The sequence below is a fragment of the Larus michahellis genome, chromosome 5, assembly GCF_964199755.1.
Source record: "Larus michahellis chromosome 5, bLarMic1.1, whole genome shotgun sequence".
Taxonomy (NCBI): domain Eukaryota; kingdom Metazoa; phylum Chordata; class Aves; order Charadriiformes; family Laridae; genus Larus; species Larus michahellis.
This window is the reverse complement of record NC_133900.1, coordinates 35,209,642-35,223,660: the sequence shown is the minus strand read 5'-3', so window position 1 is coordinate 35,223,660 and position 14,019 is coordinate 35,209,642. Positions and strand designations below refer to the sequence as shown.

The following is a 14,019-nucleotide window of genomic DNA, read 5'->3' as shown; positions in this document are numbered from 1 at the left end:
AAGTGTACACAGAATTGAGTCAGAGTTGAGAAGAACAGGAAGGAGGGCTTTGAGCATTTTATTAGGAGCCAAAGAAACCTTAATGATAACGGTGCATTAGGTGAAGGTAATAGCATTCAAAATAGTTATGCCAGAAAGGCAATAAGTATGTCTCTTCTGTGTTTGTGAAAAAGCAAATCAAATACTTTGTATATCGAGAGCAATTCAAGAGGATGAAAATGGCAGCTACCAACATCAGACATTTTCAAATCAGCAAATCCAAATTAATTTCACCCAAATGTTTTAAAACAGATCGCTGAGGAATTTCAGGGACCATTATTTGTTGATCTGAGTCCTGGAGCATTGGGAAGGTTTTAGAAAGCTGTCAAAAAAATCTAATGTAAAACCTAAAGATCAAACTGAATCTTTAACTCAAGTGTTTCTTCCATCTTAATATATGCATGTAACAAATTGAAAGACTTCATGAATATAGACAGACACTTAACAGTTCCAAAAGTTCCATCAAAAGTCTGGTATTGAAGAGCTGTATTTATATAAAATATTAGTATTTCTCAAAAAGTAAAACAGCCCTGCTCAAAATCATATAGAGAAGACAGAGGAAAAAGGAAGCCAAAGCATGTCCATGGTAAATACAGCAGCGGCATACAGAAAAATACTTTATAATATATTGCTGGGAGTCACACCTGAGCCAGGCACTGAATAGTACCTGAAGAGGGAATGCTGCTGGAAGCTGATGAGGATACTCAAGGGGATTTTCAGTACAGACAGATAGGATATGTTTGGTTTGTCTCTTAAGCACAGTGTTTGACATATAAAGGATTTGTGTTCATCAGAAAGAATAGGCCAGCTATTAACTCAGAAGAGCTCTAATGCTGTTGGAGTAGGCACATGAAAATGTCTCCTCTATCAGTTGTATGCTAGGAAGATAGACATCAAAAATTTATCTAATATTTCAAATTTTAAGATTAATGAATACCAACATTTCCGTGAATTTACAATGGCTAAATTATTTTTGTTGTAAATAAAAGAAAATATGAAAATTTCTAAATATTTTAACAGTTTTAAACGTTTCAAGTATCTCCTTGGAAGTGGTTTTTGTTTCTCATTTACTTCATTTTTTTTTTTATAAAACTAATATGTGAGAATATCTTGACAATGGAAACCCCCGCAACACATGACTTTACTATTTTATTAAAAAAAAAAAAGAAAGGTTGCTTATTCTTTTGGATTTGATGGAAGTTTTTATAATTGTTTTAGCATCCAGTGGTAAACTACAGTTTTAAAGCTTTAAACTAAAGTTGCTGGGGGAGGGGAACCTCAATCCATCCCACTCCTACCAGTTTGATGCCAGTCCCACTAATAGATGCCCAGAGCCTGGATAAGGATCACAGGTCAGCAGGAAAGCACCTGGAGTGCAGTATAAAGGAATTCCAGCCACTCCAGCCAGTAGGTTGGCTTCATCGGGGACCCAACTTAAATGCCTCCATGCAAATGCACGTAGCATGGGGAATAAACAGGAGGAGTCAGAGACATGTGCACGCCTGCAGGGTTATGATCTTATTGGCATCACGGAAATGTGGTGGGATGGCTGCTATGACCAGAGTGTTGGAATGGAAGGATACAAGCTCTTAGGAAGGACAGGCAGGGAATATGAGGAGGGGGTGTCACCCTCTATGTCAAGGACCAACTGGAGTGCATGCGTGGAGCTCTGCTTGGGGATGGATGAGAAGCCAACCAAGAGCTTATGGGTCAGGATTAAAGGGAGGGCAGGGACAGGTGACGTTACAATGGGGGTCTGCTACAGGCCCCCCCGACCAGGAAGACCGAGCAGATGAGGCCCTCTATAGACAGATAGGAGCAGCCTCATATTCACAAACCCTGGTCCTCATGGGGGACTTCAACCACCCTGATATCTGTTGGAGGGACGACACGGCAGGGCATAAGGTATCCAGGGTGTTCCTGGAATGCATCGATGATAACTTCCCTCTCCAAGTGACATAGGAGCCAATGAGGAGAGGCGCCATGCTGGACCTTGTTCTTACCAACAAGGAGGGGCTGGTGAGGCATGTGAAGCTCAAGGGCAGCCTTGGCTGCAGTGATCGTGAAATGATGGAGTTCAAGATCTTTACGGCAGCAAGGGGGATGCACAGCAAGCTCACTATCCTGGACTTCAGGAGAGCAGACTTTGGCCTCTTCAGAGATCTACTTGGTAGAGTACTGTGGAAGAACGCCCTGGAAATAAGAGGGGCCCTAGAATGCTGGCTAATATACGAGAATCACCTCCTCCAAGCTCAGGAGCGATGCATCCCAACAAAGATGAAGTCAGGCAAAAATACCAGGAGGTCTGCATGGATGAACAAGGGGCTCCTGGACAAACACAAACTCAAAAAGGAAGCCTACAGAGGATGGAAGCAAGGACAGGTAGCCTGGGAGGAATACAGAGAAATTGTCTGAGCAGGCAGGGATCAGGTTAGGAAAGCTAAAGCCCTGGTAGAATTAAATCTGGCCAGGGATGTCAACGGCAACAAGAAAAGCTTCTACAGGTATGTCAGTGATAAAAGGAAGGCTAGGAAAAATGTGGGCCCTCTCTGGAAGGAAACGGGAGACCTGATTACCCATGATATGGAGAAGGGTGAGGTACTTAATGACTTTTTTGCCTCAGTCTTCACCAGCAGGTGCTTTAGCCATACTGCCCAGGTCGCAGAAGGCAAAGGCAGGGACTGGGGGAATGAGGAACTGCCCACTGTAGGAGAAGATCAGGTTCGAGAGACCATCTAAGGAACCTGAAGGTGCACAAATCCATGGGACCTGATGAGATACATCTGCAGGTCCCGAGGGAACTGGTGGATGGAGTTGCTAAGCCACTATCCATCATATTTGAGAAGTCGTGGCAGTCTGGTGAACTTCCCACTGTCTGGAAAAGGGGAAACATAACCCCCATTTTTAAAAAGGGAAAAAAGGGGGACCTGGGAAATTACAGGCCAGTCAGTCTCACCTCTGTGCCCGGAAGGATCATGGAGCAGATGCTCCTGGAAACTATACTAAGGCACATGGAAAATAAGGAGGTGATCAGCTTCACTAAGGGCAAATCATGTCCAACAAATTTGGTGGCCTTCTACAACAAGGTTACAGTATTGGGTTGGAACTAGATGATCTTTAAAGTCCCTTCCAACCCAAACCATTCTATGATACTTCCAGTGAACAAAAACATGATTCCTATAACTTAGTACCTAATATATTTGGAGTATTGTCACCATATTAATAGTAATGGTAGTAATAAAACCTAGATGCAGTCCTCTCTCTTTAGGAAATAAGACCTGAAGAAATGTTGCATGTGTGAAACAAAATATCTGAATGTCTCTTTTCATATAGAAATTTTTTTTAAAAATCATTACATTTTAATAAAAACAAAGTGCTAGGGGAAAAACAGGTGGTGTGGTGAATAAAAGCAATAGCTGGCTCTTGAACTTGGCCAGACCTTGTAGAATCTGGCTGACAGCCCTGCCTCATGCTCTGTTCCTTCCCTATTCTCAATCCCCTGCAATCTGCCAATATTTGCAAGACTAGGGAATTCAGCCACTGATTTACAAGCTTATTTGGAAGGCATTACTGATTCAAGGGGTTGTATTCTCCTGTTGAAGAATACATGTCATGCCTGCTGTGGTCAATGGGTGTTAAATTCCGGACACAATGTAATATTACAAACTCAGATTATGACATGCCAAGTTATGTTATGGAAATGAATGTACTCTGCACAGTTCAAGGAAGAATGGAAAAGTATGAGTGAAAAATGAAAAGAAAAGAAGAAAAATTCATGATGAGAGAGTTTCCAACAACTTCCAAGCTGCATTTATTTCACAGCTGGTAGAAATAGGTACAGGCTTCATTGACTGTAAAGTATTTTTTTTTTGTCCTATACTGCATTGAACATTTCCAATTGAAAACAGGAGAGATTTTATGTTATCAAGAAAGTTTTTAACAGAACAATAGCAATAGCTAATGCCCTGAACGATTCTGCCTTTGAAGAGCTCTGCTTTGCAGAGTTTTGTAAAGATAACAGAGCTCAGTCAAACTTTAGGTTTTGTTTCTCATGGCAAAAATAGCTGAAATATAAAATGCCTTTGCCTCTTTGTTAATACAAACTACTCCCCTTACACCCACTCTCTATTAAATGTCCCTTTCACAAAGAAAACGTAAGACGTACATTGATCTAAACTATTTGCAGCAGAACTCTACACTTTATATTTGTGCAAATGGAAATTGCAGATGCACAGCATAATTGATGTGACTGTTCTAACAAGCTAAAGGCTAAACTGCAGCCAGCTCCCAGTCCTTTGTGTTTTTTTCCAAAGGCCAATAATTCACTGAATGTGGACAGAATTTTTGTGAGAAAAAACAGAACCAAAATCTGTCCCCAGATAACCCTCCCTATTATTTCTTCACCTGCCTTTTCCAAGCACAATTAAGATTCTGGTTTTCAAGTTTGATAGTATTAGAGTTCCTCAACGGAACAGTCACAATTAATATATTTTTCATGGTTCTCAAAATTATCTGAAAAAAAATATGGCTAAAACTCCTTACACACAAATCCAGCTCACTGCAGACCTCTGGCAGAGATTAGTGCAGCTTAAATGATTGAAATTTGACAAAGTTAGTCACAACTAAGATACGTTCTTAAAGTGAGGATGGTAGGGTAGCCTTGATGGTAAGTATTGGTGAAAATTTGAATTTTGTCTATAATAAGAACCTAGTCTTTGGGATTTCCCTGGCAGCTGTGGTTATCACAAATAGAAATTGCAAGCCATGATTCTGGTAGCGTCCTTTCTGTAGAAGGGCAGAGCCTTCTCATCCAGGCCTCCCTCCACGTATGGAGTAGCTGCAGCAGACTGCAGCTCTCAGTTCCCCTCAGAGATATCATTTAGTAGAGTTATCAAATTCAGGACATAGAATAATGGTGATTTATGGCTTTTCTCTCTGTGTGTAGTTGTTTATAAAGTACATTTCAATAATTAATTTTCAAAAGGTGTTATTGTTCTCCGTAGTCAATTCCAAGTTTCCTCAATATTGTGGGCTCTATGCTGCCACGCTATTTGCTTGAGTAATAGTAAAAAAATTATTTCTGAGATGTTAAGCAAATGGATTTTATTTTTAAATATTGTGCATTCCCAGTGAAGTTGTTAAATCGATACTAAATCAGAGAGAGATCTTTCTTATCTCACACATTTACTGCCTGGCTGACTAGTAACAAAAATTGCATCACTTTTCTGCAAAATGGCTGCCACCAGGCTTGATCTCAGAAATGCCAACGGTGGTTAAAACTTCTCCAAGAAACATTTCACCTTTTTTTTTGTCCACGAAAAAGAACTTTTTCCATTTCTATCTGAAACACTTTTATAGTTCTGGACTACGCAGATGAACACAGTTTTTCTTTAGGCAAACCACTGACAAATCCCCACAAAGATGTTTGGAGAAACAACCTATGCATTTTGAACGATTAAAATGTAGTCCAGAATTATAGAATACCAAGATCTCACCAAGCTGTCGTCCTCAGTTTCCCTGTTTTGCCTGTTTTCTCGTTATTTAATTCCTTCTCCTCACTTGTAAACATCTCTTGCAATTTTTGACTTGAAGAAACCTTTAAACTTACTGCTAACAAGGGAGAAAAAAGGTATTAGAAATCTATATGGGAATTGTATAGATTGAATTTAATGTCCTAAGGTGGGTTTTTCCTCATATTTAGGTCTGTCATAATTATACATCATATTCTTTGCATTGTCAAGAAAATGCGTTATTTTTCTTACTCTCTGATATGTAGCTTGAAGCACTTGGAAATAAATGGGAATAAACAAAAATTCATAAAATAAGTTGCAGTCTAAGCCTGTCATCTGAAATAGGCCAGCATTAAGCTGGTCTAGGATTGATGAAGTAGAGTTGCATTAGATGAGAGTGGGAGGACTAAAAGTAATTTCTTTCACTGTCACTTCTACGGTAATTCGGCTCTTTCAGAAAACTCCCAATAAGATTGCTTTTTGCTCTGGAAAATACCTTTTGCTTCCTGCACATGCAATCTGAAAATTTTAAAGGCAGATTAGATTTTTAAATGGCATTTGGTACTCATCAAAAGCGTCGGCTGAATTATACTAGGAGCTGTAGCCACAACATAGGTGATCCGCAGGTAGGGGCGTTATACTCTTCTGCCAGTGTGTTGGAAGGGCCAAGTCTAAAGAATAATGCAGCCTCTGTATTCACATGAACTCTGTCTCTTAAATGACAAAGCAGCTGCAGGACTGCTGCATGTCGTCTTTGACTTCCATTTGTTTCATAAGTGGAGCTCAGTATTTTTAAGCGTTGCTTAGCATGCTACATCAGTAGTGTTTTTAGCGTAACCACAACCAGCATGTTAACTCCCATTGATGAATTTTGCTACAGGAATGAGGTGTAGTAGATCTTACTCTGGTCACCAACATTTGTTTACATTGCAGCCGGTGGTCCCCTTTGCCATTAGGGGTTATTAAGCTTTGCTGGTATGATATGAAAGACAACAACAGAGAAAGACTTGTTTTGTCTTCTTGGCTCCCTTGCGTTGTGTGTCCTGTGCATAGCCCCTCATAACTAGAATATGCTGTCTTCCATAAAGATGTCCGTGCACCTGAAAGTCATACTAGATATTGGGAAGCAGAGCCCTGGGAGATTTACATGCATGTCCCTTCAGCATACTAATTTACAGTCAGCAGTGGCTGTTAGGTCTGTAGCTCTTTTTCATGGTAATGTTAATAGAAAACCAGTGATTGCTGCTCTCATGAATTATTTGGTACTCTTCTGCACTGGGAAAACATGTAAATTTGGGCTGAAAGAAAACTCTGGGAAGTTTTATCCCTAGAAACAAAACTGGGAGAAGGGAGTGAAGAAGTTTCTTAAGGTGAGCTGTCATGGTGTGGGAAGTGTTTTAGCCAACAGTACAATAGAACAAGACTGTATCACATTAAGTCTCCAAATAGATGCCAAAGAAATGATACTATGGCAGTAAAATATCTCCTTTGATTTTTGTTTCTCTGTTTCACTGGGAGAGGTGGAGTACCCTGCCTGTACTGCTTAAAAATCATGTACCTATGCAGTTGCAGTGTCAGCCCTGCTTTAGAAATGGTGGTTTCAGAAGCGTCAGTGCAAAGATTTTAGAGTAGGGGCAGGAGTGATGAATCATTTTGATATGTGTTCCTTGTACATGTACTTGGATGCAAGCTTTGTCCTCAAGCTTCGTTTATTGACTGCTGGTATACAAGATATGACGGTGAATTAGGAAAAAGCCTTCACAAACACCTGGGTGAACTAAAAGCACTTGAGATGACCAGCACTGACGGTTTTTTAAGGTCTTTTACTAACATGGGTGTTAAAAAAGAAAAGTAACGGTGAACAGTGGGAACAACCTTACCGATGTATGGGAAAACTGCAAGGTATGAACAGCAGCAGAATGCTGTGGCTGAGGGGGTCTGTGATGGCTTTCATCCTCACTTGTTGCACAGCATCCTCTCTTGAAAACTAGAAGGCAGGTGTGTGACTTTCAGTGGTCCTCTATTTTCTGACATTTCATTTCAAGAAAAAAATGTGAGAACTTAAAGTTTTACTCATTAAGCTGAAAAATGAAAATGCAAGGATGTCCGTGAGATCATTGGCTTTTTCTCTCTCACTCTACCCATTTTAATTCAATACGAAGCTTATCTTCAGGGATTGGCACCTGAAAGTTAAAAGGACAAACAGCCTGTTCCGATAAATTGATATAGCTGTCTGCTCTTTTCATTTTACTAAAAATCACTTTAAAATTAAATATTCCAAAGACATTGCAAAAACTTGTAAAGTAGAAATATTCTATTAAAAATCATTTAAAATTTAGGTGGGAGAGAAAACCAAATCTTCAGATGTTGAAGTTAATGTTCATCTTTTAAAGTCTTTTTATTGAAATAGTATCTCCCAATCTGATCGGTAGATTCTTATTTCAGATAATTACATGGCATCTTGGAAATAAAAGGAAATTTATTTCCAACTGCACAGGTTTAATATAGATTTTGTCTTTCGATACCGGAATTCTTAAAAGGCAAAGGATTTCAATACTTATATACCAAAAATAGAAATAATGGCATCAGTTATTATTTCACATATGGTACAACCTCACGCCACTGAAGTAGGAAAAAAGCTTCGAATTTGTTTATTGTAGGGTGATGCAGAGTTCCCAATGCTTTGTATAGGTAGGACAAACTTTGAACAAAATAATAAGGTGATCCTTCATAGTCAAGCATTGATTAAATACCTAGCTTGTCTACATAATTGAATATTATTTGAATTTGGAAGGGGAATAACTGTAATTTGTGTTTCTATTAAACGTACTTGCTTGGGGAAACGTGACAGGTTTTTTACGCAAGTGAAGATCCAGCACAAAATACTTACAGATGATTGGATCTGTAACAAACCGCTCTTGCTTTTGAGTATCCCAGCTATTGTACCATCGCAAGACTTTACATCCAAGAAAGCTACCTCAAAAATAATGACAAATTTTCAAATTGATGATTATAGGGGGCGAAGAAACAGGTTGAGCTGTTGACTGTGGGTGGTTGCCGCATTCACTTTTCCCCCCTAGTTACTTGTAGATGTGAGAAAACTTTTACTTCAGACAAAAGTGGACATTTTTAAAACAATGAATTTTCTTTCATCTAAAAATCTGTGGTTTGTATGTTTTTAACTGAAAGAGTTCTTTCAGACTCTGAACTAGTGTGTTTTGGGGGCAGCTATTTGAATATAAAATAATGCTTTTCATGGCTTGCTAAAGTGGGCTCTGTTCACACAAGTGGTGGTGTGCAGCTCAGATCCTGGTAGGTTTAGTTGCTGCTAATGTTTTTTTTACATGGCAGTTGAACTTTAAAGGAAAGCAACTATGGGAATACAAAACAATTTTGCAGTCTTCTTCAATACATGTGATTTTGATTTTTATTTTTGCACATCCAAGCTGACTGGCAGCAAGTTGTACACATACACATGGCTCTCATGAGCACCTGCCTGCCTACAGAACTGTGAAAAATAATTATATTTTAATGATTTATTTTTTTAACTTTATGTTCTCAAGAATGCAAATCTTAATTAAGGTTTGCAGATAAGATCTCTAAGGAAGGAACATTGTAAGAATTTACTTTTGCTCTTTTTGTTATGAGATTTTGAAGTCTGTTTCCATTACTGGACATGACTGGCAGATGAATTGCAATTAAAGGCACAACAGCAAAAGAGATTAAATACAGTCATGATGGTTGACAGTGTGGGCTTCCTTCAGCACTTCTCATTGCGTAGAAAGTGTTGCTCCAAGTCCTGCTCAGTTTACTAAAGCAACCTGCTTTAGCAGAACCCTGCTGACCCTGGGGACTAGTTCTCCTGAGCAATGCATGAGCAATGAGGATCTGGGTTTCTTTCTGCCAAATGAAAATTCTTGCTTTTCCTTCTTCCCCACAGGAGGAGAGGTGCCATACACAACTCTGGCAACGCGACTGATGATGGGGGCTTGGTGGCTTTTTGCTTTGATTGTCATCTCCTCCTACACGGCAAACCTAGCAGCTTTCCTCACCATCACACGCATTGAGAACTCCATCCAGTAAGTTGATAAAGAATCAATTCAGGGAAAGGAGGGTAAACAGATACATATATGTATACGCACGTGGAGGGGTATGAATGTTCTACTTAAAAGTAAAAAAAGGGAGAAATTTTTATCATCCTGAGAAGTTGTTTGGAAGCTAAAACAATAACAATATACCATAAACTTCCAGTCTCCCTGGAGACACTTTGTCTTTAGGATCAGAACTGTTGGCCTCTGACAGCTACTATTCTGTGGCACATATACATACATGTGTATGCACACATACGTGTTTTCACAGAAGCAATTGAGTTTAAGATAACCAGCGTGTCAATATTTGAAATGGGTAAGCATAAATTGTTGCTGTGTGTTCTCAGGCTATACTTCCCATTCAAACGCATCCCACGCTAACTGTGCTCTAACATTTTGATCAGGAGGAGCCCAATGATTCTTCAGTGTTTGGGGAGCTCAAAGCAGAATTCACCTTTTCTTGCCAAGGCAAAGATGTGTTAATAGCAACAAACGATAAAAGTTTATCTTTGCTCCTTCTGTTCCCAGGTGTTCTCTTACTACATTAACAGATCACATTGTTCTCTTTTTTCTGTCTATTGGTTCTTTTGCTTCATGCCCCACTGTGTGAATGCCTTTGTCTCCTCCCGTTCCTTTTATGGTGAACTGTTTTTCTGTCACACCTTCCAATCCTTTTTTCCAGATCATCTCATCTCATCTCTCCATACCACAGGAACCTTTCTAGGTCTCCTACCCTCTCACTCTGCCCTTTTGTTCTCCAGTCTCCCCTCCTTTAGGAAGCTGCATGCTGGGTTATCCTCGCTCCCACTGCTACAGTGACCTCCCCCATCCCTAATCCTTCCTCTTGGGTCAAAGCAGAGACTAGAAAATACAGTGAAGCATTAGCTAGCCAAGCAATCCAAGGGGCAGCTGGCCATTTTTCCATAGCAGGTTTTTAATCTTGAGGCTACTAATCCATGAAAGTATGTGAGAGTGACAAAGTTAGCCGTTACCATAAATCCTTCTTTGCAAAAATAAGAGTGGCTTTAAAGAAAAGAGGCATATTCTGTGGTGCTTCTTCCTCCAGAAAGGTAAGAACCCGGCCTTCGAGTCAGGCTCAAAGCTGACCTTAGGAAAAATTCAGTTTTCTCACTCCAGTTGTTGATTCAAGTCCCTGTCTTCTGTGTATCATCACCTAAGGTCTTGCTGCCTCTCGTTCAGCTGCTTTCCAAATCTCTTTGAAATGCTCCCTGAGACAGTGAGCCACTTGTGGAGACTGGACAGGGGGAGCCTTGGCGTCCTGTGAATCCACAGGTTAGGTTCAAGTGTCACTGCATGCCAGACAATCACTGTGGTCTCACTAAGGCACTTATCCTCGAGGTGAGTATTTTCTATGTACTAAAACCAATCCAGGCTTTAGCAGCACATGGACAAGTAAACATCTGCAATAGCAGCCAAGTTTTATTTTCCATTGGAAGCCAAAACTCAGACCCAAGAGTAGAAGCAGTCCCTCACTTGGAGTGCATGATTATCTCCTGGCTCTTCCCATTAGGAGCATCCTCTTGCACTTCATAAACCCTTTCTTTTTCTCCCTGCTCCTTGGGTGAGGGGAGGAGGAGTTGATGTCCAGTGGCCTGAAATGCCCAGGCATTACCAGTCCTTTTCTGTTCCCAATTGGAAATGGAGTGCTGTTATCTTTCCTTTCTGGGCTATCAACCTCAACACTTTAATTTATTAGAGGGCTAAGCACGCTGAGACAGAGACATGTAAAAGAGACTAAAATCACTTGAGCAAATCATTCCTCTGTTACAGTTGTATGACCAGTTAAGTAGAGTTAACATTTTCTTTTGAGATCTAAATAACAGACTTTGAGATGATGGAGTGCTGCAGGGGTACTTTGACACAACCCAACTGTTTGACTCGGTAGTCCCAATTATACTCCCTTCACAATTGATAGGAGAGTAAAATGATATTCTGCATCAATGTTTGTCAACATTGATCTTAAGGTTTTGAGGGAGGTTGGTTTATTATTTTTTTTTTTAGTTTCAAAAGCCTTACATTTGACTAAGGAGTGTGAAGAAACAACATGGGAAATTGTACATGCAAAATAAATAATAATGATATATTCAATCATTCAGTTTGTCCTTACAAATATGAAATATGCCTCTGCATCCTGCTTTGAAATTATGTCCTTTCTAGTTTTGAAGCAGTCCAGAAAAATGTTCAAATTACGGTGACAAATGTCTGGGTTTTCTTATAATGTGTAAAAATGAATAAAATATAGCCAAACTATAATTTAATACATCTTCAGCTTTTTCTTGCAGTTTATTATGATGTCACTAGAAAACCCTCAGTGGAATTCTGAGGTTATTATGTACAGTTGGGACTACGCTGGTCTTTGTGCTGTATTATTTATGGACAAAGTCACTGAAAATGTTTTATTCAGTAGAAAACGTTGCAGCTGGAAGCTCCTGGAATGAAAGAACGGAGACATTTTTCAACAGCGCTTTCAGCTCAAAAATAGAGTAATTAGATGTGTTAAGTATCCATTAGGGAATGAAGTTATCCTAACTACAGTGGGAGTGTAAAACTTTAGTTTACAGAACTGCCAAAATTGGAACTTAACCAGCACATAAGAGAGAGGCTGTTTGTTTACCGTGCTGAATTACTGCAAAGTGGGAACATGAATAAGCAATAAAGAACCAAGCTGATGCTCTGATGCTCTTTTTTTTTTTTTTTTTTTAACATATCAAATTGTACCTTGGGGAGCTTTAAAGGCCAGAATGGAAATTAGTTTAAGTATTTAAAGAAAATAAAACAGATTCTGCTTGTAGTGCTATCCAGCCAGCTTCAGAGAAGTCACAGAAATGAAAGAAATTGAAGTCAGTAGGTTTGCACAGATGTAACAAGTAGTTAATAGGTTTTCATTTCAGACTTCCAGCTAGCATCAGATATTGCAGTGTGTTGTTGAAGGTATGGTCCTTATGATACCTTTTACGAAAGGCAGGAGGATTCAAGCAGCCCATGGCACATTTCATTTCAATGAAACATTTTGGGAGTTACTGCATTTCAGCTTCTGGATGTGTAGCCAGTGTGTTCAGAGCTTTTGCAGCTTACCTTTCTCGGCTGGTATGACGGTTGGGCCACTCTTCCTGCTCAGTGGCTCATGGTCTCCAGAAGCCTATTTTGAGATGAAAAGCATACAAAATTTTGTTAGGCAGTGCACTAGGGGTTCTAGTGAAATGTTCCCTTTCCCTAGAGAGTCTCGAAGTATAACTTTGCTGTATACCCTCACTTGAAGGTGATGGCATTTGTTCTCTGCTTCACTGATTAAAAATTTGGATCAAATTGTTACAATTTTTAAATGAACTTGGAGGAAGAAGAAGAAGAGTGGCTGTAAAAATCTCCTTTTACAAACAAATGACTACTCTTAATACCTTTGGGAGCTCAGCTTTTTGTCTGCTGCCAACAGGCAATACCAAGAGTAGAGACACGCAAGTTATAAAGTAGTTCCTAGATGCATCTTTTATTCACACTTGACCCACATTGCAGATGATATTTAAATCAAGACAGTCAGCATTTCAAATGCCAAAACATTGTGGCAGCAAAGCAAAGCATAATTTTTATGTTCCTTAAATCTTTAGATCACTGTCTCAAATGCAACATGAATGAATAGTAATTAAGTGTGGCTTTTCTTGGTAAATGCCAAATAAATTTGGAGGTCTTGAGCTTTTTCCTCAAAGGTGCTGATGCTGTGAATTTCATCGCTGAGCCAGGATTGCCATTACTGTGTTTTATGATTCCTTTATGACTGAATTAGAGTCCATTGGCAGAGAGACTGATTTTACTCAGACTACTGCACTGCACTGCGCTGTTTTCCTGGGTGAAGGGAGGGTGTCACCACCTGCTCGCGAGCACTGAAATTTTGCAGGAAAGTGGAGGAGGTGAGGTGGGCAGAGGGAAAGTCAAAGGATTTGTCATATGAAAGGCTGGTGTTAGGTGGTTTCATGTTTAAATCTAATCCACTTCTAAAAGTGTGGAAGCTTGATTAAGACTTTAGGTTGTACGTGTTATAGGGAAGAGTCTGCATCTTGTGTCTTCTGTAAAATAAGAACTTGACATTACGTTCTCCATGTTCAAAGTAGTATGTCCTATTTGATAGGTAAGACCTCTTACTCCGAATAATGCAGGCATAGCATTAAAGCAGGCCTTTCGTCATCCTTATTTTGTCTAGTCATTCTTTTCACAACGCTTTTCCTAAACCATGAGTCACTTGGAACTAAGATATTCCCAAGGCTTTAAACAGTTCAATGCAACTGCCTACAAGTTTTCTGCAAAGGGGGTTACACAGGAGTGCAGTAGTTGGAGTAGATATTTCCTTACACTGAAAAACAGAATGTTCT

At 39.6% G+C, this 14,019-nt stretch overlaps 1 protein-coding gene across 1 annotated transcript in view; it reads left to right on the top strand.

The window, feature by feature from the left end:
* The window catches only part of GRID2 (glutamate ionotropic receptor delta type subunit 2), a 765,483-nt gene that overhangs the window by 640,973 nt on the left and 110,491 nt on the right, over window positions 1-14,019 (top strand). The window contains exon 12 of the mRNA XM_074589573.1: window positions 9,490-9,628. Within this exon, the coding sequence (XP_074445674.1) occupies window positions 9,490-9,628 (139 nt within the window). The remainder of the gene's footprint in view (window positions 1-9,489; window positions 9,629-14,019) is intronic.